The 23,740-nt window shown below is 43.2% G+C and overlaps 1 protein-coding gene and 1 long non-coding RNA gene across 2 annotated transcripts in view; one reads left to right on the forward strand and one right to left on the reverse strand.

Moving 5' to 3' along the window:
• Nucleotides 1-4,672: 4,672 nt before the first annotated feature.
• Nucleotides 4,673-18,022, forward strand: TXN (thioredoxin). Its single transcript, XM_045814790.2, has 5 exons — nucleotides 4,673-4,882; nucleotides 9,552-9,656; nucleotides 10,247-10,306; nucleotides 17,283-17,348; nucleotides 17,809-18,022. The coding sequence occupies exons 1-5, from the start codon at nucleotides 4,859-4,861 to the stop codon at nucleotides 17,869-17,871; spliced, it is 318 nt and encodes a 105-aa protein (XP_045670746.1). The 5' UTR covers nucleotides 4,673-4,858; the 3' UTR covers nucleotides 17,872-18,022.
• LOC123803386 (uncharacterized) overlaps nucleotides 14,666-23,740 on the reverse strand; it is a 32,042-nt gene continuing 22,967 nt past the window's right edge. Inside the window, exon 3 of the long non-coding RNA XR_015727353.1 lies at nucleotides 14,666-17,077. This is a non-coding gene — a long non-coding RNA (uncharacterized LOC123803386). The remainder of the gene's footprint in view (nucleotides 17,078-23,740) is intronic.

Here is a 23,740-nt window from a genome sequence, read left to right on the forward strand (position 1 = left end):
TTCCATTTATTTAACCTTATAATTCCTTTTAATGAGGTTTTGTAATTTTCATTGTACAAGTCTTATACTTCTTTTATCAAATGTATATACAAGTAATTCATTCTTTTTGAATTTTGTATATTGAGTCAAATCCTACATCCTTGCTAAACTTGCTTATTCTAATAGTCTTTAGGATCTTTAGGAGTTTCTACATATAAGAACATGTCATCTGCCAAGAGAGTTTTACTTCTTCCTTTCCAATCCAGATGCCTTTTATTTGTTTTTCTTATCTAGTTGCTCTGGCTAGGAACCCACAGTACAATGTTGAATAGAATCGGAGTACATTTGGTGTGACCAGATGACCTCTTTGAACCTTGATTTTATTCTCTGTGCAATGAATGGGAAGAATAGTATCTACTTCCTAGGGGGTGTTGAAAAGAATGATGCAAGATGCCTTGCTCCAGGCCTGGCATTTAATAACCGCACACGCGTACAGTAATTCCTTTTCCCTCAATTATCTCCTCTACTATAGTATTTTGAGCTCCTAATTTTATATCACATACTATGTTCCTATCTCAGCTCTCTTGCTAGACAGTCTTCAAGCCCCACTCCCTGACTGGTATTATTTATTTAATTTCAATATATATGACATGCAATGTTATGTCAGTGTCAGGTGTATAACATAGGGATTCCACGACTCCATACAACATACTCTGCTTACCACAAGTGTAGCTGCCATCTGTTATCCTGCAACACTATTACAATATTATTGATTATCTTCCCTATGCTGTGCCTTTTATTCCCGACTCATTCATTCCATAACTAGAAGGCTGGATCTCCCACTCCCCTTCACCCGTTTTGCCCATCCCTCCTTCTCCCTTTGGGCAAGCATCAGTTTGCTTTCTGTATGTGTAGATCTGATTCTGCCTTTTTTTTTTGTTTATTCATTTGTTGTGTTTTTTAGATTCCATGTATAAGTGAAATCATATGGAATGTCAGACAGTCTCTGACTTATTTCACTTAGCATAAGATGGACCCTCTGGGTCCATCTGTGTTGTTGCAGATGGCAAGGTCTCATCCTTTATTATGGCTGAGTATTATTACATTTTGTGTGTGTATATGTGTACATTTTTTAAATTAATTCATTTATCCATGGACACATGGGCCGCTTCCATATCTTGGCTATTAGAAATAATGGGGCAATAAACAGAGAAGTGCATATATCTTTTCAAATTAGTGTTTTCATTTTCTTTGGGTAAATGCCTAGCAGTGGAATTATTGGATTACATGGTGTATCTATTTTTAAAATTTTGAGGCACCTCCATACTGTTTCCCATAGTGGCTGCACCAACCACAGTCTTCAAGCTAAACTAATGCAGACTTCCTCAGAAGATGCCAGGGCAGTCTATCATCTTAGTGTACCCGATCATTTAGGCTACTTCTTTAAGATGCAGATTCCAGGGACCTCCCTCAAAAGATTGTTGTTCCATGTGTCTGGGTGTGGCCCAGGAATCTACAGTGTCATCAAGTACCCCCCAGCTATGCTGAATGAGATGGTCAAGGGCCACACTTAGGGAAATCTATGATCTGACAAAAGCTTACTTTAGAAACCTTAGAGCTGCATTTTCTTCAAATTTGGACCTGTACAAAGACAGCAAACCTAGTTTTCCAGGCCTCTAGGGGGCCTCTGACGGAGCTGACCCAGAAACCCGAGGCAAGTTCATCACGCATGCTCCTTGTGATGATGTGGACGTATCATGTTTGCCTGTCCAGAATCCCTTTCCCCTTTCTCTGCTAATCCTCTGGATTTTCCTCATTCCTAGTCCAAATAGTTCAAGTCAGGCTGACGCCCTTCCTCCCCACCCCCAACTCAAATTAATGAAGGTCAGCCTCCGGGACATTTACTAGAAAAAAGGAGAGGAAAGCTTTTCCTCCGGGGATTGGAGGCTGGTGGAAACTTAAGGCTGGAGCTGCTTGCGTTAGTCTCACCTAAGACGGAGAACTTACTGAGAATGAACCAGTAGAGTTGGTGGTGCTGCGACATCTTTAGGCGTCTGGAGTTCTTGATAATATGAGTTACTAATTCTCTTTTTGGTGTTGAATCTGTTTGAGTTGGAATTTCTTCTTACAGCTGGGAGTTCTAATATGCAGAACCAACCCCTCACATGGAGGCCTTGACATCACCCCGTCTCTCCTCTTCTCCCACCACCTCTCTGCCCAAACAAATCCTCCCTCCCTGGACTGTCCCAAACAATTCCCCAGCACCTCGCTTTTCTCACAGAATGTCACCTCCTTGCTACAATGGGACCTGAGTTTCCCGTGTCCCTATAGGCAGGGGACTTGGTCTTTAGGGCTAGGTCTAGCCCACTTTTCTCCCACTCTCTGGGGCAAAAATCCTTTTCTTTTGAGAGTCCTGTTATAGAGCTCGCTGTTCATTACTGATTTCCTGATTACTTAATTCACTTAGGACTCTGACACCTGTTTTATAGTCTCCCCTTCCACCTCTGCTGTCATTTCCAGAGGGAGTTCACCATTCCATTTAATAGCCTGTAATCATAGATCATATAGCATTTACTGTGTACCAGGCATAGTTCTAAGTAGCTTACATATATTTTAGCTCACTCAATGCTTAGAACAGCATGAAGTATTATTAGCCCCATTTTATAGACAAGGAAACTGAGGCACAGAAAGGCTATTTAGACTTTTCTAGAGCTCCCCAGCTACTAAGTGGTAGAGTAGGGATGAGAACAAGGAGTCTAACTGCAGAGTCTGGGCTCTTAACATACATGCTAGCCTCCCGGTTCCCTTTTCTCTGAAATTGTAGCATCCCCCATAGCCCCTCTATATTGGTCTTGTGAGGGTGGGAGGCAGTCAGTACCTCCTCCAACTGAGTCACTGTGTATCTGGAAGGGCCTTGGAGAGATGTCAGCTGAGGGTGGTTTGGATGGCCATTGAAGACCTGTACTTCCCCTTTCTACAGCACGTGATTTATTGTCATCTCCCATGTAAATGTACCCACTAAGAGATAAGCCCAGAAACTGGTGTTTAGCTTGGGCTGAAGACACAGCATCAGAGAAGGAGATATATATATATATATATCCACTTTTTAAAAAAAAATAGATTTCATTTATTTGCCCGACAGCGAGAGAGCAGGAGCAGGGTGAAGAGCAGAGGGAGAAGCAGACTCCCCACCGAGCAGGGAGCCCCATGCGGGGCTCAGTCCCAGGACTCCGCAATCATGAAGAGCCGAAGGCAGACCAACCAACTGAGCCACCCAGGCGCCCCGAGAAGGTTATATATTCTGTCCTGGTACCCCATAAAACCTCTTGTCTGACCCAATAATCCTTATAATCTGTGGGAAAGGTGCTGCATTCAGGCCATTCCTTAGAACATGAGTCTTCTCCCTTGCTCTGCTCATGGCCCTGTGCTCAACCTTGTAGAAGCTTGGCAGGACCTGTTCAAAACCTCTGGTTTTCTTCCTTCCTCTGTTTGCAAGAGCAGGGAGAAGGAAGGCAGGGGGCAGTTTCACCATCCCAGCCATTCACACCTAGACCTAGCTCTATCCAGAGCTGCTCCCCTGCCCTGAAATTTCCTTCTCAGTCCCCCATTCCAACATCATCCCACCTCCAAGCCTTTATTCCTCTCTCCAGCTCAACAGCTTCGCCACCTTCCCCTCCAGCTGCTGAACCCCCCCCCCCCCACTTCACAATGCCCCCTGACCTGCCAGACCCAACCTGCAACATGCATCCTTGGATCAACACCTCTGCTCCAGGTTCTACCACTGGCAGAAAAAAACTCACACAAATGTGTGTACTGGCGCCATTATAAATATAAGATCGCCAAGATCAGCATGCCTCCCCCCCACCATGACACCAAGCAAGCCTAATTAGTACTCACAACAGCTTTAATTATAACTATTGAGTACTTACTACGTGCCAAGCACTGTCCTAATCACTTTACAAGCACTTCATTTAATCCTCAAAACACCACCAGCATGAGTTAGGGACCAGCATGATTCCCATTTTACATAAAGGAACACTGAGGCATCGGGAGCTCAAGACCTGCTCATGGTCACAACTGCATCAGTCCAGCCGCCCGTACACCCGCCCACACACACAGCTGCCTGCCGGTCAAGAGCCCACCCAGCCCGTTCCCAGCCGTCTCTCCCGCACTAAACTGCAGTGTCACGCTGGAGCAGCGGTTTCATCGGTGAAGTAAAAGAACAGGAAGGAGCGAAGAGAAGACAACCATCGCGATAAGCTCCCGAAGGGAGGAGAGGGAGCAGAGATACTTCCTGGTCATCGTTACTCAGCACTTTGTGGGGTTTGCGGGGTTGGCGAGGCGGGAGCGTGGCGGACCTTTTCGAGGAATCCAGCCCTACCTAAGCGGCCCCTTCGTGGGAGCGTTCCGTTAAGGCCGGCTGACCCCTTCCCAGGTGGCCCTGTGGCTCTGGGGATGGCCGTCCGCGTCCCCGCTTCCCCCTGCCATGCACAGTGCCTGCGTCCCAAAGGCCGCTCGGCTGCCAGCATACAGCCCCACTCCCAGCCAGGGTGCGGGCGGGCGGGGCAGCGGGCTTGGAGCCCAGGGCGCTCCCTAGAGCCCCGCCCAGCGTCCGCGCCAACCCCGCCCCCGGGGAGCGGCCCCGCCCCCAGCCGGGAACTCGGTGATTCCGGAAGGCGGGGCCTGGCCGTAGCGCCGTGGCGGGCGCGAGAGGCCCGAGCGGGCGCGCCCCCGCAACACGCACGCCGCGCGCGCCCGCCCGCCCCGCCCCCAGTTGCTATAAAGGGAAGGCGGGCTGAGCGCTCTGCAAGCTCTGTCCGGCGTTTTGGATCCAGTTTCATCGGTTCTTAAGGTTGCTTGTCAGACCCCAGCCGCCAAAATGGTGAAGCAGATCGAGAGCAAGGTACGCGCTTCCGGGGGAAGGCCCGGGCGCGACGCGCAGCCTCGTAGCTGGGGAGGGCGAGGGCGGGAGGTGGGCAGGCGCCCCTCCGCAGCCCGGGGGAAGGGGACGCGGCGCCTTGGCCTGGGACTGCGGGAAGCCCGGGCCTGGACGTGCCTGAGGCAGCGGAGCACGTACCGTTGGAAGGGAGGAGAGGCGCGAGGGCGCCCTGGAGGGTGGGCACTGGGTGCCCAGCTCTGCCCGTGTCCAGTGCGCCGGGCGTCCCCCCCCCCCCCGCCCCACGGCGCCTCCTGCGCCCCAGTGCTCGGGAAACCCCAGTTGGCTGAGGAGATGGAGTCTGTTCTTGGCTCCCGTCAGTCTCTGGATACGGGCCGGGCGAGGAGGTGGAGGGCCGGGTGAAAGGGCCGGGAGGTGGAGGCACGGGGTCGCGGGCCGCCACTCCCTCCCCGGTGGGCGGTGTGATCATCCACGTTGGGCGGCGTGAGCTCCCTTGGGAGCGTATCCGGGCGGGAGACCCCGGCTGCCTCCATCAGCGCCCGGCCCTAGAAATGGCGCGTGCTACCTCCGCGCGAGGGAGCGGCTCCGGGCTGGAGACCCCCTCGCCTGGGCGAGGCGGGCCCCGAGGCGCCCAGGTGGCCGCAAGGAAGTGAGGCCGGGGCCGCGCCCTCGGGACTCCTCCTCTAGCGGCGCAGGGCGTGTTTCCGGCAGCGCTGGCTTTGGAATGACTCAGTCCCCAAGACTGGGCCCAGGGGCCTCCTCTGCCCTACCCGTCCGTGATTCCCCCACGGTGGGTGGGTTTCGCTGCAGCCAGGAGTGCCCCCGAGGCGGTCGCACCCGGCTGTGTGCTCGGCGGCCCTGGGGTAGCAGGTGGTGGTTCTGCCCTATTAGGAATGTCCAAGATCGTGTCCCATCTTCGAGAGTTATTGCAAGCCTAATACCCTCCCGCTCGGGAAACTCAGAGCCTGACTTCGTGTCTCGTATACTGTAGCCATTCAAGAGATGTTTGTTAAATGCAGAGTCAGAAAAGTGAGTGGGAGAACACTGATGTTGCTGGAACAGAAGACCCCTCGAAAGCGTTTACCCTGCCGTACCTCCCATCCCAAGCCGTCGCCCGCCTAGAATGTCTGAACCTGAGCGATATTGGGTGGCTTTGGAAATGGAAGTTTCTGTTATGGTGCCTTATCTTTTTGTTACTTTTAAAATCAGAAAGCATATATGATCATTGTAGAAAATCAGCAAGAGAGCGATCTTCTATTTCCTAGAAGCAACTGCAAGGTAGTTGGATTATTTTATGTATCCTGTTTTGTTCCAGAGCTTCCCCCCCCCCCCCCAGTTTAGCCTGAACCCTTTTTGTGTAGTTAGAAGCTTTGTAATCATTTCAGTATCTGAACACATTGGTGGACATTTAGGCAGTTTTCAGTGCGTATTTTTGTTCATAATCCTTTGTACAGAGTTCAGGCTGTTTCCTCAGGTTAGGGCTCAGTGCAGTGATTGGGTCAAGGAGTGCGAACCTTTAATTTAAGGCTTGTAAATCCCCAAGGAGCATATGAGAGTGCTCTGCCCTCCACCCCCATCAACACTGACATTTTCCCCCTAACTTTGGCCAAACCATTATCAGTAAGAAAAATTGTCTTGTATCTCATTTGATTATTAGGGACGCTGAACTCCCACCCCCCACATATGTTGATTGACTAATTGTAGTTTGTTATCTGCTTGTCCTTAATCAGGTTTTTCCTAATGGCGTGTTTTATTGTGTGAGCTTTTATATTAAAATTAGTAACCCTGTCATTTGTTGGAGAGGTCATTAATATGGAATTTTGTTCCCCCTACTTTTAGTATATGTGCTGCTGAAGCGAGCACTGTTCCCCCTACTTTTATTCAGTACCTACTGAGTGACAAATATCAGTCTGGGTGGGGAGTGTTGTCCAGGGTCCGACCACATCATCAGTATAACCTAACAGGTGAGAACCCATAAAGGAGGGAGAAGTCTTTGAGTGGTTTATAGTAGTTGTCTCGGAATCTATACACTACAAACAAAATCGATTCCTGGAACACATCTTTCGGTTTTTTCCCTATTTTAGTTGTCATAGTGTTGGCACCCTCCTCCCCTCATCAATGGGAAGATGTAGGAGGGTGACCAGAAATTGATTACAGCCTGCAGTGCAAAGACCCTGATCATCAGTTGATCTTCAAAATTGTGATCCAGGGACATTAATCAAAGTTAAGCTCATTTCAATGTTACTTGTAAATGTTGAATACACTTTATATTTTCATTCTGCTGGACTAAAGTTGGTGTCATTGGCGGTCTAAGACAGCTCTTTCTGAGGTGTGATAGTTCAGAGCCACTGGTATCTATTTTATATGCAAGTGGGATAATGGACTGTCAATGTGATGAGGAAGAAATCAACACACAGTTGTATGTTGTTTTTTTAAGAATGGTAGTTGCCGTTTTTTGAACCCCTACGTTCTATACATGGGCACTCCTATGCTTGTTAATTACCTTCGGAATGGGTATGGTCAGGAAAAGAGAAACTAGACTCTGTTCCTATCAACCCCAAATACATTGTTTTGTTTTCAGACTATTTAGGTCCATAATGGGAACCTTTATTAATCCTCATTGTTAGTCTTTAGGAGTTAGACATTGTGGTTTGCTTCTTAGATGATCTTGAGTCGTTTTCAAAAGATGTCTCTTTTAGACAAACTTAAGTATCAGGAGAAGAGAATTTGTTGTGACGTTTACACAGACCAGGCTCTGTAACTGTTCATTAAGCCAAAAGTTGTTGTTGCATGCTTTTCTTTTCAGAATTTTAGGTAATTTTGCTTGAATTTGATTCAGAATTGTTTGGGAAACAGAGTGTTTGTATAACATTTTGTTTTGTGAGTAGTCTCAACTGAGTATTTATGTATGGAGGGCCAGCCATGTTCACAAAACAGTGCATTCATCTGACGTTATCATTCCTTGTTTTTTTTTCTTGTCTAACCTGGTTCTTAAAGTAAAGAATGGCTGGTTTGACTTTTTTTTTTTCTTTCTAAGATTTTATTTGTCAGAGAGAGAGCACACATATGTGCACTCACAAGCAGAGGGAGCAGCAGGGAGAGAGAGAAGCAGGCTTCCCGCTGAACAGGGAGCCTGGTGCAGGACTAGATCCCAGGAAACTGGGATCATGACCTGAGCTGAAGGCAAATGCTTAACCGGCAGAGCCACCCAGGCATCCCTAGTTTGACCTTCTTAAAAAAAATCGTTAGAGAAGGTTCTGAATTAAATTCATCTGGAAATAGACCGGTATTGGGTAGTAAGGAGGGCACATATTGCATGGTGCACTGGGTGTTATACACAACTAATGAATCATCGAGCCTTACATCGAAAACTGGGGATGTACTGTATGGTGACTAACATAATATAATAAAAAATCATTATTAAAAAAAAAAATTCATCTGGAAAAACTGGTGATGGCTTGGAAAAATAATTTCTATAATTCTAACTTGTTCTCTCTGTCCCCCTACCCCCTCACACTCAAATATCTCCCCACACCCCAAATGTCGAGATGGTAGCTTGTATCTGAATAACTTAAAAGGTTACAGAAGCCCAGACCTGGGAATGCCACTTGTGAATTGTTTCTCCAAAAAACATGAGGTAGAAATTAGAAATCTAGAAAAGTAACTGTACTGCAGAGGACTTAACTTCAGATTTTTTTTTTTAATGGTGTTTATTTTACTGAATAGGATCTGATATGATTCTTAGCTTTCAAGGGAGGGAAATGTTAGTTTTTAATTACCAATGTGACCAGCATTTTCCCCTTGAGGGAAAACCCAGACTTCAGATACAGATACTTATGTTTTGATTGCTCCTTGTTGCCCAGTTTTGGTAAGCACTAACTGACTAAATTGTGGTTTAAAAAGAGTCCCTTTCTTAGGGTTACAGTATCAAAACCATTGGTGAATTATTCAGGGAGATTGGTGGTAAGGGGTTTCTTGATCATGTTTCACTGGTGGAATTTTATTTGACATATATTTCTAACGTAAAATAACACCTAAGGAAAATTCCCTGCATGAGGAACTAAAGCTATCATTTGGTCACCTTAAGGGCAGAGTTTTGAGATAAAGGGCAGACATCAACAATAAACAGTATGATCTCATCTGTAGAAATCCATTAAGGAGAGTACAAGGAAATATGCTTAATGTCAACAGTGACCCTCTGAGTGTAAGGGTCTGGAGGAGGTTTCTTTTCCTTGATATTTTTAAAGCTTTTGACATGTTTGATCAGACAGTTTTAATTAAAGTATTCGCTTTTAAACTTGTTTTCGTTGCAAAATTCTGTGCTTTGTGACTTACTCGATTGAAGCGACCCTCTTCATCAATTGATAATCATTTCGCGCTTGTTTACAATATACCTAAATTTGATGTGGAAACCTAATAGAAACGTCTTTATTTTCATCTGCTCAGTTTGAATATAGATTGATGAAGATATGACTAATGATGCACTATATACATCATACTTGGGTCATCGTATTAAGTAATATTACACACCCTAGGATTTTTTTTCAAGTTTATTTGGTTCATTTTAGTTTATTAAATTTTTAAAAAGAAGTACCTTTGAATCCTTTGTGTCACATTCTCTCAAATGTGCTCAGGACTTTGGGAAATTTAACTTATGCTTTTCTTTCTTTCTTAGTATGCTTTTCAGGAAGCCTTGAACGGTGCAGGGGATAAACTTGTAGTAGTTGACTTTTCAGCCACGTGGTGCGGGCCTTGCAAAATGATCAAGCCTTTCTTCCATGTGAGTATGAAGCCAGTTCTGCTTTAGAAGAAGTTCTGTACTTCGGGTTGGTGGTGGCCACGCTAGGAAAGGACAGAGTGTTTTGTTGTTGGATATTTGGTCTGCAAGTAATGGTGTAACGACTTCAGGGGCACCTGGCTGTCTCAGTCTATAGCACGTGGGACTCTGGATCTCGGGGTCATGAGTTGGAGCCTGGCGGCATTGGGTGTAGAGATTACTTGAAATCTTTTAAAATAAAGTAGAAGTAATAGTGTAACAACTTAAACAATTTAGTTTTGACACATGTGTAGCCCACTGAAGACAACTGTCAGACCTTAACGTGGTTGTCTTCAGTGGTTTTTTTTTTTTTTTCCCCTTGGGGTTGAAACCCAGGCCCTATTTGAAATCCAGGCCTCAGAAGTGGATGTGCCACATTCTTTTATGCTAGGAGGAATTTGGTTCAGAGAGACCATATGTCCTTTGTGCTTACCTGGTCCCTAGTCTGAATTTTTGGATCTTTCATTAGTAGTTTATATTTTATTATTTTCTATGTAAGAAGCTTGAGTATAGTGACTGCCATCTTTCTGGATTTTTCATTTTAAATTTTCCAGTCCCTCTCTGAGAAGTACTCCAACGTGGTGTTCCTTGAAGTAGACGTGGATGACTGTCAGGTATGTGACTGGAAATCTGGAATACCACTGACCTTTTCACATTGGCCTTTTTCTCTGAATTGCAAGTGCTTGTTTCCATACATGTATGAAATACGAGAACTACAGTCCTAGCCAAAAAAGGTAATTGTGCCAATTATGAGCTTATCTTAGCTATCAGGAGCTATGTATATCCTAAAATAAGCATAAAAACAGGTGGTTGAGGCTTCTGTACCTTACCAGTCACCTTCCTAAAAGCTTATACACTCAGTGTAACAATGAGATGCTCAGTAAATTGAAATTGAATTGGATTATGGTAACTAAATCTACAGACTTAAAAATTGGGAGACCACTTTTAAGATTCTTTGTGAACTAGTGACATGAGAAAGTAGAATCATAAGCTCACTCATCTTGCTTGCTTTTAGTCAATTAGAAAACCCAGCGTTTTAAAGAACACCAAGGTGCTTGAGAGCAGAGAGAAATTTGAGGGTTGATTTAATTTTACAAATGCTTGTTTAGGACTCTGTACTGTTCCACATGCTTTACAAGTATTGATTCATTTAATCCTTGGTGCTGTCCATCCCCATTTTACAGATGAGAAAATAGGTTGTCCCTGGAGTTACAGTAAGTGGCAGAGTCAGGATTTAAAATGAGGTCTTCTGACCTCCCAGCCCTTGCTCTTAACCAGCACACTTCAGAGGAGACGCTGGCACAGGGTGGGTACAGATCCCCATTCCTGGCCCAAGGCTTGCTTCCCCTAGAGCCCACTGCACTAGGATAGCCTGTTCACGTTCAAGAACAGCACCTGGGAGTTCTTTACAGATATGTGGGCATTTTTCCCTTAGTCCCAGGGAGGCAGAAGGGTTTAGGGTATGATGTGGCCAAAAGGGTGCTCACCCGGGTTCCAGGCCTGGCTCTGGGACTTCTGCTTTAGGGTAACATCTCTTCTCCCTTGAGCTTTGGTTCTTTAAGACCAGATTTATATACCTGCCCCGTTAGCCTCCCAGGGTGGCTTATTCATTGAACAAACAGGGAGTGTTTAGTAAAGGTACGAAAGGTTTGTAAAAACAGGTCTATGGCAGTACTTTCTAAACCCGTGAGGGTGCACCAGCACCAGGTTGCTTTTTCTTAGCCCATTTTCGATTCCATACTCATGCTTTTACTTCTCGTTTTCCTTTCATACCTAGGAAACTCCTAGCTGTAAGCTTCACTTCTTCTCCAGGAACCTTCTCTGCCCAGACTAGGTTAGCTTCCTGTCCTCCATGTCTCCGTGTCGTCCTTGCCTCTCTTTTCCCCTTGCATTTATGGTAGAATGGGGAGGATCCCATACCTAGACTGCCTGCTTTATTTTCCAGTTGTATCTCTTATCAGCTGTGCCTCAGTTTGAGCCTACATATAATGGCAGTGTTTATCCAGCATCATAAAGGAGTTGTCAGGATTATGTGAGATGATCCCTACAGTTAGTGCCTGGCACGTGTTCACAGCTAGTATTACAGTCTTTTTGTCTGTCCTTTACCATTAGTCCCTGGGAGTTTCTTGGGACCAGAGACTCTGTCTTATTTACGTGGCTGGCATGTAGTAGGAGTAGAATGAATTTCTTTTGGAAGGTAAAGCGATTGTTCTCAGGTGTCCCAGAGTTGTAAGAAAATGAGAGTACAGGGGCGCCTGGGTGGCACAGCGGTTAAGCGTCTGCCTTCGGCTCAGGGCGTGATCCCGGTGTTATGGGATCGAGCCCCACATCAGGCTCCTCCGCTGTGAGCCTGCTTCTTCCTCTCCCACTCCCCCTGCTTGTGTTCCCTCTCTCGCTGGCTGTCTCTAACACTGTCGAATAAATAAATAAAATCTTTAAAAAAAAAAAAAGAAAAGAAAAGAAAATGAGAGTACACAGCAGGTGCTTGTGAACAAACTCTCGCTCCCAATCTAAACCTACCTTACAGACTTATTTTTTCTATATGGTCACTTTAGCCAAGTGAAAGTGGTACCTGGAAGGGACTAGAGAGACTGATTGCTGACTGGTCCTGTGACCCTATCAGATAGTAAGTGAATCTCCTAAGTTTTTATTGGGAGATGACAACATGTGCTACGTGCTATGCTAGGCGTATGCGTTAGGTCCCTAAATCCTCAGGCAGCTGGGATAACAGTTTTTATCAGTACTCCCATAGAACAGATCATGGGACTGCCGCACAAGACGGGGGGTAGGTCAGTCAAAGCAGGTTGACCCTTGCACCTTACCAGACCCTGGACAGGTGTTCTCACTGCCGGAATCCAAAACCTCGGGGAAGGAGATATGCAGAGCAAGCAAGGACTTTGTATGACAGAACTCCTCCTTCACGTCTGATTAGCGTGTACACCCTCAAACTTTCTAGGCCTTGGAGTGACCCTCTCACAAGTTGGGGACCTTTCAGTTTGCCTCTGTGTTCTAAAGATTGAGCAACGCACAGCGTTTTACTTTGAATACCTTTAATGATACTATTACAACACCATCTAAATAGTCTCATCGACCAGTTATGGAGTTAAAAATTGAACTAATTCCAGAATCCTTTGGTCACATACATGTAACAGTGTCTATCAGCTCCTACTTACCTGGATATTCTGAATTACCCTCCTAGCTAAGTCTATCAAAAAGCAGTTCATTAAACAATCAGGCAGTTGTTTTTCCTCATGAAATTTGCAGCTCTAGGTAAAACCATCCCCTCATTTCGACTCCCAAATAGAGACAAAGGATAAAAATTACTTCAGTCACATTTCTTAGTATTAGATCATATCATTAATGGATGAAATTTTTAATGAGTGAACCTCATTAAAAATAAATTTTTTTGCAGATAATTCCCTGCCGATGAATTTCAGACTTAGGGTAGTTTGTAGTGTCTTTGGCATAAGCAACGTATAATTTTAACAGAAGGCTCTGTAAGCACTTGGGCAGGAAGAAGTTACCTTTTAGTGTAATAGATTCAAACGGAAATTTTTCCAGGCCTGGAAAGATTAGGAGGCATGGGCATATAATGTGATACACAATTTTGTATTTACAGAAAAGTAGGAGTACCAGCCCTTTTGAAAATGATAGACTTGACTCTGGTCTGGACTCTGTATAGGTTAGGCTACTTACTTTATAAATTAAAGTAATTTAGACCTGATAATTGTGCAGCCTTTTAGAACAACATTTGTTTCTGTTTTGATTAGATGAGTTAATAGAAGTGAAAAAAGCAAGTTTAAAGTTAATGGAGTTTTAAGCTAGAAACCAACGAAACTAAGTTTAGTAAGGCAAAAAGTAGTCTTACTACACTTACTAATAAAAAACTTAAAAACAATCAGATTGGGCAAAACTATAGGGATGGAGAACAGATGAGGGCAGAGGGCTGGGGGGGATTGGAGCATGAAGGAGCTGCTGAGGAAACTAGCAGAGCAAGGAAAACGTCCGTATCTTGATTTTGGTGGTATGTGACTGCGTTTGTCAGAACTCAGGACTTAAAGTGAATTTCACGGTTTTTAAAATTCCCAGTTGTTTATAAAAACAGGTTAGTTGATGCCTCCGAGAGGTGGGCTAGTTTTATTTTTAAGTGAGGAAAGTGTAAACTTCCATTGTAACTAAATTTTTAAGTACAAATACCTTTAGAGTCACTAGAGGAATAGGCAAATTAGTCCATAGAAAGAGAAAGAAAAATGTTAAGATCAAATGCTCGTTAGGAACCAACACTTGACTGAAGTCCATAAAAGATCTTGGTAGACAGGTGTACGGTGTTCCTGGATAGTGACTCAGGATTAAAACATCAATGCTCCCAAGTTTGTCCGATGCAATCTCAATGTGACATTTTGGGGCCATTGATTGTCATTCTGAAATAATACCGTCAGGAAAGTCCTGGAAAGTATTTATAAAAACAAACACTAACTGGGAGAGAAGTTGTGGGGGATGAGAAAGGTCAAGTCCCGTAAACACACACTGTATTAGCTGCACTGATTAACACGGCGTGGTCTTGTAACCAGGGTAGGCAGGTGTACCGTGGAACAGAATAGAAGGTCACATTCGGGGGTAAGATGCTGCAGCTCTTCCTCATTCTTTGTCTTCTAGGTTTTACTTGGGAATAAACAAAAATCCTAGAAAATATTGAACATACTTAGAGAAATGATGGACATTGTCAAGCACATTAACCACTCTGGTTCTCGTAGTCTCAAGAACTTAACTGTTTTCTTCTTTTGCCACTGAGGAAATGGGCCTGGAAATGAAGTCCGTTTGATGCTAAAGCCCATGCCTTTAATGAATGGGGTAGAGAAGGCCTGATGGCAAAAATCATGATAAATATTGATTGATTGATACATATTAAAACTACCTCCCAATGTGAATGTGTATCTAGAGCCTTTAAAAGGAGCAGGGTTCTTTCTCGTAACAATTTGGCTTCCAGGGGTGGCGATGGACCCGGATGCGGAGAGATCTGTGTAGGAAGATGCAAGTGTTTGCTTGAAGCAACAATCAAAGCCTTTTACATATTGACCGTGGATTAGTTCCATTGATGCCGTGTCCATTGGACCATGAAAAAGAACTGTGTCCTTTTCATGGGGAAGGTCCATTGAATGCACATTATACTGAGTGTATGGGTGCCTCGCACACAGCACAGGTTTTAGAAACACAGCGTTGAGATACAATAGTGAGATGCTGGCAGTAGCTCGTCGAGAATAGGAATGGTTTCTCTCTTCCTATTTTTCTGCATTGAAGGTGGATTATACTTATGGAAATAAAAATGATCTTCCTTAATAAGCGCAGCAATTTCACTTTAAGGTGTTTGCCCTAGGATGTGTCTGAAAATTTATTCAGAAGGATGTACATAAATTGTAAATAACAAAGCCTCACTTTGGGAGATTAAGGTTCGGAATCCTAGGTCATTTTAAAAGAAACAAAACAGCAAACTACTTTCATACCAAGTGAAAGAAAACTCCATTCTTTAAAAATTTACCGTGTAAAGATTTGACTGTAATTTTTAAAAGTATTTTAAAAATACAGTTCATAGTCTTCTCTCTCGAAGCCTTGGCACCACTTTCCAGCATTCATCCTTTTTCTGGTTTTTTAAGCCGTTGTACCCGTGTAGGAATGCTGGACTCTGGGTAGATGAGGGGTAAGGCGTCCGGAATCTGAGAACATCGGTTAGACTCTCACGTTCATTGACTGAGAGGAGACCCTGTATTGGCTGCTGATAAAGCTTTCTGTCAGAAAGTTGTGATGACCCTCCGGGTTCTGTGTCGCCTGCCTTCGTGCGCGATGCAGCTGGGTCACGCCCCCTGGGGGTTATCAGAGTGGGGAGGAGGCGGCTCCTCGTTCCCGGGTGGCTGCCCTTCACCCATCGATATGAAAGTGAGCTCCCGTCTCCTTGGAGGCTTCTGCCAACTGCCTGCATGAAGGGTGGTGTCCGACCGACCAGTGGCTTCCATGGGCACAAGAGAGGGAGGGGCTGAGGCAAGTGCTGTGAGGGTGAGCCTGCTGTTCCCACATATGCAGGGTCAAGGGCTATCTGCTCTTGGTCAACCAGTGCAAAGACTCATGAGCCAAGCAACGCATCTGGACCGGATTCAGCCCCACAGACCACCAGTTTTCAGTCCTTTACCTCAGCCAATCCCCTTCTCCCCTTCTAACTTGTCTCCTGATTTCCTGAATCCTCATCCACAGTTCTTCCAGAACCTGGACACGTGCAGTTCATAGTTTCCCTGTCAGCTCTCCGCCCCATTTCCAATCTTGGATGCCCTTGCCACAAGGGAGGTACCGGCACCGTAGAATCCTCATTGTGGTGGTCTTACCCCATGTTCTTGGTAACCTCCCTAAGCGTTCAGACCCTGTTAGTCATCTTTATTCTAGGCATTACTGTCCTCGTGCCTCTTCGTCTGCTAGCATTTAGAGGAAAAGTCAAGGGTATCTGGAAGGAACTCCCAAGTAGTACCCACTACCCTTCCTGCCCAAGCTACCAACAAAGCACATTTATAAAGCTTTAAAACTACACTGTGTTTTTTTCCAGTCTCCAAGGAGGTGAACTTGGGCTGGCATGCTGCCATTACTAGTGGCTCTGACGGCTACCTTTTTTTTAGTCTTGTACCCTCCTGAGTACTAAACTAGAAGTCACCACGACACCGTCCTTTCCTCTGGAAGCTGTTTAGTTTCTGATGTGGTTCTCAGTTCAGCCTCTTTGGGTTGCTGTCCTCCACTGCGTTTGCTTCTTAGCTACGGTGTGGTTCTGCCTTTCTTTCCCAAGCCTCTTGAGAACCATGCAGACCTTTTCAATCCCTAATAGATCTCTTCATCGGAAATTCTTGTCCAAATGAAACATTTTCGGAGGCATTTCCCCCCAACCCTTGTGTGAACAAGGCATTGGGAGGAGCGCGTTAGAAGTTTCCATTTAGTGTTCCGTTAACAGAATTAGGGAATGCTTGAGACTTCAGGGACCTTTGTTTCTGATATGCAGCCAGATTTAAGAACCTACAAGTAAATGTTTAATTAAAAGCAGAAAGAAATGGTGTAAAGCTTTGCCTTTAGGTTACGAGGCCTTTGTTCTTGAACGGTTCTTTGGTGAGTGAATTGTTGGTCCTCTTGCTAACGCTGTGTTTTAATCTTTATGACCGTCAGCTGTGGACTCCACTGCCAGAGTAAGACTGGAAGAACTAGGAGCAAAGAACAGTACTAATTCTGAGGAATAGTTATTATAATCCCGAGTATAGTTACAGGAGGATTTGTTATTGCTTCTTTATACTTGAAATAGCCAAGATACAATTGGATTAAACCACTTCGCTGGGTCATTGTAGGTGTCTGATGCATTCTGCCTGTGGGGGGCCCCCCAAGAGAGGAGTGCATATTAATTTTCATTGAGAATATAACCAGTTTTCATTCATCCTGTCAATTTTCATATGCTTAAAAATGTCCTAATGCTGACTGGTGAGGTATATTGGGGGGGGGGTCTGGTTAGCGATTACTCTGGTCGAAGCTCAACACTCAGTCTTGTTCTTACCCCTTCCCCTCCCCCCACAGGATGTTGCCGCAGAGTGTGAAGTCAAATGCATGCCCACCTTCCAGTTTTTTAAAAAGGGACAGAAGGTGGGTACATCTGACCTTATGTCCAGCTGGCCAGTAGGAAAACATGGTAGAAATTAAGACACTGAAGGGACTTATCCCTGCCCATGAAAAAGCCTGTGCCCGTTTTCTACTTTTAATAATGTTTAAATAGGTCATTCTTCGTTACGTGCATGCTGTGACATCTAATTGAAAATCGATCTGTGTTAGAACTAGTCACCCATCCCATGACTGGTGCTTCGTATTTGTTAAGTACATTTATCTTTGAGAGATAAGAAATAGTATCTGTCTTAAACACAGACTAAGATGGGGCGGGAAACAACCTTGTTTTTAACCTCAAATTTACATCTCTGGCTTACAGCCAGTTCTTTCAAGTAAGATTATACTTCCTCTCCATTCCCCCCCTCCCCCATTCTGTAATATCTCGGTCACGAAATATGGATACAATGCTATATCTAACCACAATTCAATATTTTCTTAACAGGTGGGTGAATTTTCTGGAGCTAATAAGGAAAAACTTGAAGCCACCATAAATGAATTAATCTAATTCTGTTTTTGGAAAACATAACCAGCCCTTGGCTGTGGAAAACTTGTAATTTTTTTTATTTACTAAAAGGAAAGATCAAGTATGAAGACTCTATACCCAACTGCCAGCTGATTATAAATGACAATAAAATATTAATTTTACCCTTTTTAAACCTGGTGTGTTTGAATGGCTTTCAGAATAAATGAAATGTGGCCATTAGATGACATTTAATGTCCTAATTTCATATATTCTTGATAACTTTTTAGTGACATTGTAGGCCACTGATGGACTCCTGTGAACAGAGAAAATCATGTTCTCTGCTGTAGGAGGTAAATCTCCTGATGTCTGAATGAGCCTCATGACCAAAATTGAGGTCCATCCATGAGGGAATTTTCTCTGGTTTGAGATTCCAGTCTCGAAGGTCACAGTGAACTGCTGTTTTACTAGTGGTGACGGAGTCTTATTCTATCCATTAGCTGTTCTTCACGGTTAGTTCACAAGGGAGTTCTGCAAACACGGCCGTGGGAATTTTGATTCTCTTCAAGTATCTAAAACTGGTTTTATAGGCCGGGTAGACGTATTAACCTAAGTGGTAAAGGGTGTCAAAGTTACTGGTCATTTCATTAAACAACATTAAGGGTTTCATAGATCAGTGTTAGAGAATAGAGAGCCTAGAAATAAACCCACACGTGTGCTTAGTCTGACAAAAGAGACATGAGTATACAATGGAGAAGAGTCTCTAATAAATGGTATTGGGAAAATTGGACAGCTACATGCAAGAGATGAAACTGGGCCACCTTCTTACACCATAAACAAAAATGGATTAAAGACCTGAATGCGAGAGACCCGAAAGTATAAAACTTCTAGTACTCTGACATCAGCCCCAGCAACATTTTTCTAGATGTGTCTCAGGCAAGGGAAAAAAGCAAAAATAAACTATTGGGACTATACCAAACTAAAAAGCCTTTGCACAGAGAAGGAATCCAACAGAAGGCAACCTACTGAATGGGAGAAAATAATGCAAATGATAGGTCCAATGACGGGCTGATAATCCAAAATATAAAGAATTTACACAACACCAAAATAATCTGATTTTAAAAATGGACAGAATCTGAATAGACATTTTTTCCAAAGAAGACCTACAGATTGGCCAACAGACACACGAAAAGATGCTCCAAAGTCAATCAGAAACGCAAATCAAGACCACACTGTGATACCACCGCACACCTGTCAGCATGGCTAGAATCAAGAAGTAACAAGTGTCGACAAGGATGTGGAGAAAAAGGTTAGTGGGAATACAGATTGGTGCAGCCACTGGAAAACTGGAGTTTCCTCAAAAAATTAGAAAGTACCTAACCAGTAATTCCATTACTGGGTTTTTACCCATCAACAAAAAACCCCACTGATTTAAAAAGATGCACACACCTCTGTGTTTATTGCAGCATTATTTGCAATAGCCAAGACAGGAGATAGGGAAGCACCCAAGTGTTCAGTAACAGATGACTGGATAGAGAGATGGTATGTGTATATATACACACAATGGGGTATTAGTCATTAAAAAAATCAGGTCTTGCCATTTGCAGCAACATGGGTAGACTCGAGAGTATTATGCAAAATGGAATAAGACAAAGACAATACCATAGGATTTCACTTGTATGTGGAATCTAAAAAACAAAAATGAATAAATAAGCAGAATCAGACCTATAAATACAGAGAACTGACAGTTGCGGGGGATGGGGCGTGGAGTGGTGGATGGGCAAAATGGGTGAAGCATAGTGAGATACAAGTCGCGAATAAGTCACAGGACAAAAGGTAGAGCACGGAATATAATCAGTGATATTTTAAGTGTTATATGATGACAGATGGTAGCTACACTTGCAAGTTTAGAATATATAGACTTATCACTGTTGTACTTTTCAAATTAATTTAACATTGTGTGTCAACTATATTTGTTTCTAAAATTCCTCCCCCAAAGCGGGGGGGGGAGGAAAAAAAAAAAGTCAAACCCAGAGTGTAAAAAACAAAAAGGTGTTCTAGACACAGCAAAGGGCTAGATGTGTAAGAAACAGTTTTTAAATTTGTATAATGAAAATCAGAATTAATCATATGCTGTGGACCATCCTCATGTTAATTTAATTTCTACAACAATCCTAGGAGATAGGTACTGTGATCCCCATTTTCCCAGTGAAGAAACAGGCAAAGAGGTTAATTCTCCAGTGTCACACCAGTCAGAAGATGGGAGATTTGAAGCAAGGGAGTCTGGAGCCCAAGTACATACTCTCAACCACTATACCGCCTCCTGGTTAAAAATCTGACTAGAAAAACAATGAGCCTTACCTAGGTTTCTTCATCTAAAATTGGAATGCTGAACTTAGAAAATCTCTCAAAAAAGTGAATACCTACTCTGCTAGATAGGACTACAGCTGTGACTAAAGACACCCTTCCCATAGAGCTTATATTCTAGAAAGGAAGGCAAACTAGTGAATAGGAGCCTAGTATATCCTAGGAGGCCAAAACAAATGGGCACAGTAATTGAGAAGAGTGGGACTTGCTTTGGATGGAGTATTGAGGGGACTAAGATGTGAGACCTGATGAGTGTAAAGGACTCCAAATGCAGAGTCAGGGAACCCACTACAGCAGAGAGAATGCCCCACACAAAGGCCGAGTCAAGAAAAAGCTTGGCATAGCAGAACCATCAGAAGCATGAAATAAGGGGCGCCTGGGTAGCTCGGTTGGTTAAACATCTGCCTTCAGTGCAGGTCATGATCTCCAGGTCCTGGGTTCGAACACCACATCAGGCTTTCTGCTCAGTAGGGAGTCTGCTTCTCTCTCCCGCTCCCTCCCCACTGCTTGGTCTCTCGCTCTTTCAAAACCTGAGAGAGAGAAAGAGATGCTTCATCAGTGTGCATTCAAATGAAGATGTCGTACAGGCTGTTGGATACTAGTGTAGAACTCAAAGGGCAGGTCTGGACTGGCATAGGAATTTGGAAGACATGGCCATCCCTCAATGACCTGCGTGTTTAGATGGCTCTTAAAAACAGGAATCTAGGAGATCACCCAGGAAGATAATCCACAGAATGAAGAAGACTCAAGACAGCCTGAAAAACTCCCAGTATTTAGAGACCAAATAGAACAGGAACCAACAAGAGACGCTTAATGGTTTTTCTTCTTCTCACCTGGCCACCTGTAAGAAGGATTTATCCTAAAAGCAAAGAGGAGAATATTTCAAAAAGAAAGGCATATCAACTATCAAATGCTAAAAAAAACATGGACAAGCTAAGAAATAGCAGAGGAAAACATAATGGAGGTGGTGATTGTGACAAAATAAATAAGTCCTATGGAAAGATAGGAATGGAAGCCGGATGGGTGAGGAACGAAGAATTATCAGAAATAACACAGGAATCACATTATGCAGTGTAAAGAAGAATGTCCAAGGATGATTATTCTAGGATTTTTTATAGCAGCTCAAAATTGGATTGCTATCAATAGTGGAGTAGCTAAATTAAAGATGATAAATCTGTTCCAAGTAATATAAAGTAAGGAGCTATTAATGCTGAAATAGGAAAATATCAAAGTCACTGAGTAGAAAATAAGTAAAACCAAGTTGTAGAACAATATTAACAATACAGAATAGTAGGATTCCACCTGTATAAAACGTGAGACAGGATAGCTCTCTCTATAGGTAAACCTGCATGTAAATTAACATGAATAGATCTTCGAGGAAATATTTCTAATTACAGCAGTGACTTCTGGAGAAGGAAGGCAGGTAGAGATTAATGGTTTTTAGTTTTATCTACAGATGCTTGGATGTATCATAAGAATGTCTTATGCATTACTTTAAAAAAATTAAGTGAATAGGGCACCTGGGTGGCACAGTCAGTTGGGCTTCCAACTCTTGATTTTGCCTCAGGTCGTAATCTCAGGGTCATGAGATTGAGTCCTGTGTCTGGCTCTGTCCTCAGTGTGGAGTCTCCTTAGGACTCCCTCCGCCTCTCCCTCCACCCCACCCCCTGCACTCTCACTCTAATAAATCTTTTTTAAAAAAGTAAGTGAATAGAACGTAAAGAAAGGGAAGCAGAATTTGTAGTACTCATGGGAAATTTTGTCCTAGAGTGAGAGGTGGGATTAATAAATAGTGTTTAAGATAGCAGGTTTGCCAGCATCCAAATGGAAATGTACAGAGGTAGAGATTGGTTTTGTAGAAAAGATACCTGAAAAAAGAAATTCCTTATGTAGTCAAGAGAGAATAGGATTTGGAGTATAATGGAAGACACTAGTCTCATGTAGGAGGAACGTCATTTCTTCCATCATAACCAGTGGATTAAAGATGGGTGCATGAGCACCTAAATACGTAAAACAAGTTTTAACAGACCTAAAGAGAGGAACAGAGAGCAATAAATAGTAGGGGACTTCAATAACCCACTTATATCTGTGGATAAATCATCCAAACTAAAACACTTAAACTAAAAATAATAATAAAAATAAAATAATAATAAAAATAATAAAAATAAAATAAAAATAATAAAAATAAAAAAATAAAATAATAAAAATAAATTAAAAATAAATATAAATATAAATAAATAAACAAATAAACAAAATAAATAAAATAAATAAAAATAAATAAATAGAGGCGCCTGGGTGGCACAGCGGTTGAGCGTCTGCCTTCAGCTCAGGGCGTGATCCCGGCGTTATGGGATCAAGCCCCACATCAGGCTCCTAGGCTCCTCTGCTAGGAGCCTGCTTCTTCCTCTCCCACTCCTCCTGCTTGTGTTCCCTGTCTCGCTGGCTGTCTCTATCTCTGTCGAATAAATAAACAAAATCTTTTAAAAAATAAATAAATAAATAAAAATAAATAGGCCTCAAACACCACATTAGACCAGATGGATAGAACAGATGATATAGCACATCTCATCCAAAAGCAATAGAATAAACATTCTTCTAAAGTGCATGTAGAACATTCTCCAGGATAAATCATCTTAGGCCACAAAACAAGTCTTAAGTTTAAGAAGACTGAAATCATATCAAACATTCTCTTCCAACTACACTGGTATGACGCTAGAAATCAATTATGAGAAGAAAGCTAGAAAATTCACAAATATGTGAAGATTAAACAACATGCTATTGAACAACCAATGGGCCAATGAAGTCAGAAGAGAAATACGTGGACACAAATGAAAACGGACTACAAACCCAAACTCATGGGACACAGCAAAAGCAATTCTAAGAGGAAAGTTCACAGTGCTAAATGAACCTCAAGAAGCAAAAACCTTTAACTTTACACCTCAAGGAACTAGAAAAAGAATGAATGAAGCCCCATACCTAGGAATAAACTTAATCAAGGAAGTAAAAGACCTGTACTCTGAAAACTACAAAACAATCATGAAAGAATTTGAAGACTACGCAAACAAATGGAAATATATTCCATCCTCATAGATTGGGAGCATTAATGTTTTTAAAATGTCCATACTACCCAGAAGCAATCTAGATCCAATATAATTCCTATCAAAATACTATTTTTTTTGCTTTGTTTTGTTTTGTTTTTTGTTTTTTACAGAACCAGAAAAAGTTAATACTAAAATTTGAATGGAACCATAAGAGACCCTGATTAGCGAAAACATTTTTTTTAAAGATTTTATTTATTTATTGACAGAGAGAGAGACAGCCAGTGAGGGAGGGAACACAAGCAGGGGGGAGTGGGAGAGGAAGAAGCAGGCTCCCAGTGGAGGAGCCTGACATGGGGCTCGATCCCAGGACCCCGGGACCACGCCCTGGTCCAAAGGCAGACGCTTAGCGACTGAGCCACCCAGGCGCCCCAAACCAAAACACTCTTAAGAAGATAAGCTGGTGACAGCGCAATCACAGATCTCAACATACCCTACAAAGCTATAAT

Source organism: Ursus americanus, chromosome 18, assembly GCF_024610735.1.
Source record: "Ursus americanus isolate L20-20 chromosome 18, mUrsAme1.1.p, whole genome shotgun sequence".
In the NCBI taxonomy this organism is placed as follows: Eukaryota; Metazoa; Chordata; class Mammalia; order Carnivora; family Ursidae; genus Ursus; species Ursus americanus.

Coding starts and splice junctions, on each gene's coding strand:
- TXN (XM_045814790.2), top strand. CDS start 4,859: ATGGTGAAGCAGATCGAGAGCAAG. Junction 9,657..10,246: donor TGATCAAGCCTTTCTTCCAT/GTGAGTATGAAG, acceptor TAAATTTTCCAG/TCCCTCTCTGAGAAGTACTC. Junction 17,349..17,808: donor TTTTTAAAAAGGGACAGAAG/GTGGGTACATCT, acceptor TTTTCTTAACAG/GTGGGTGAATTTTCTGGAGC.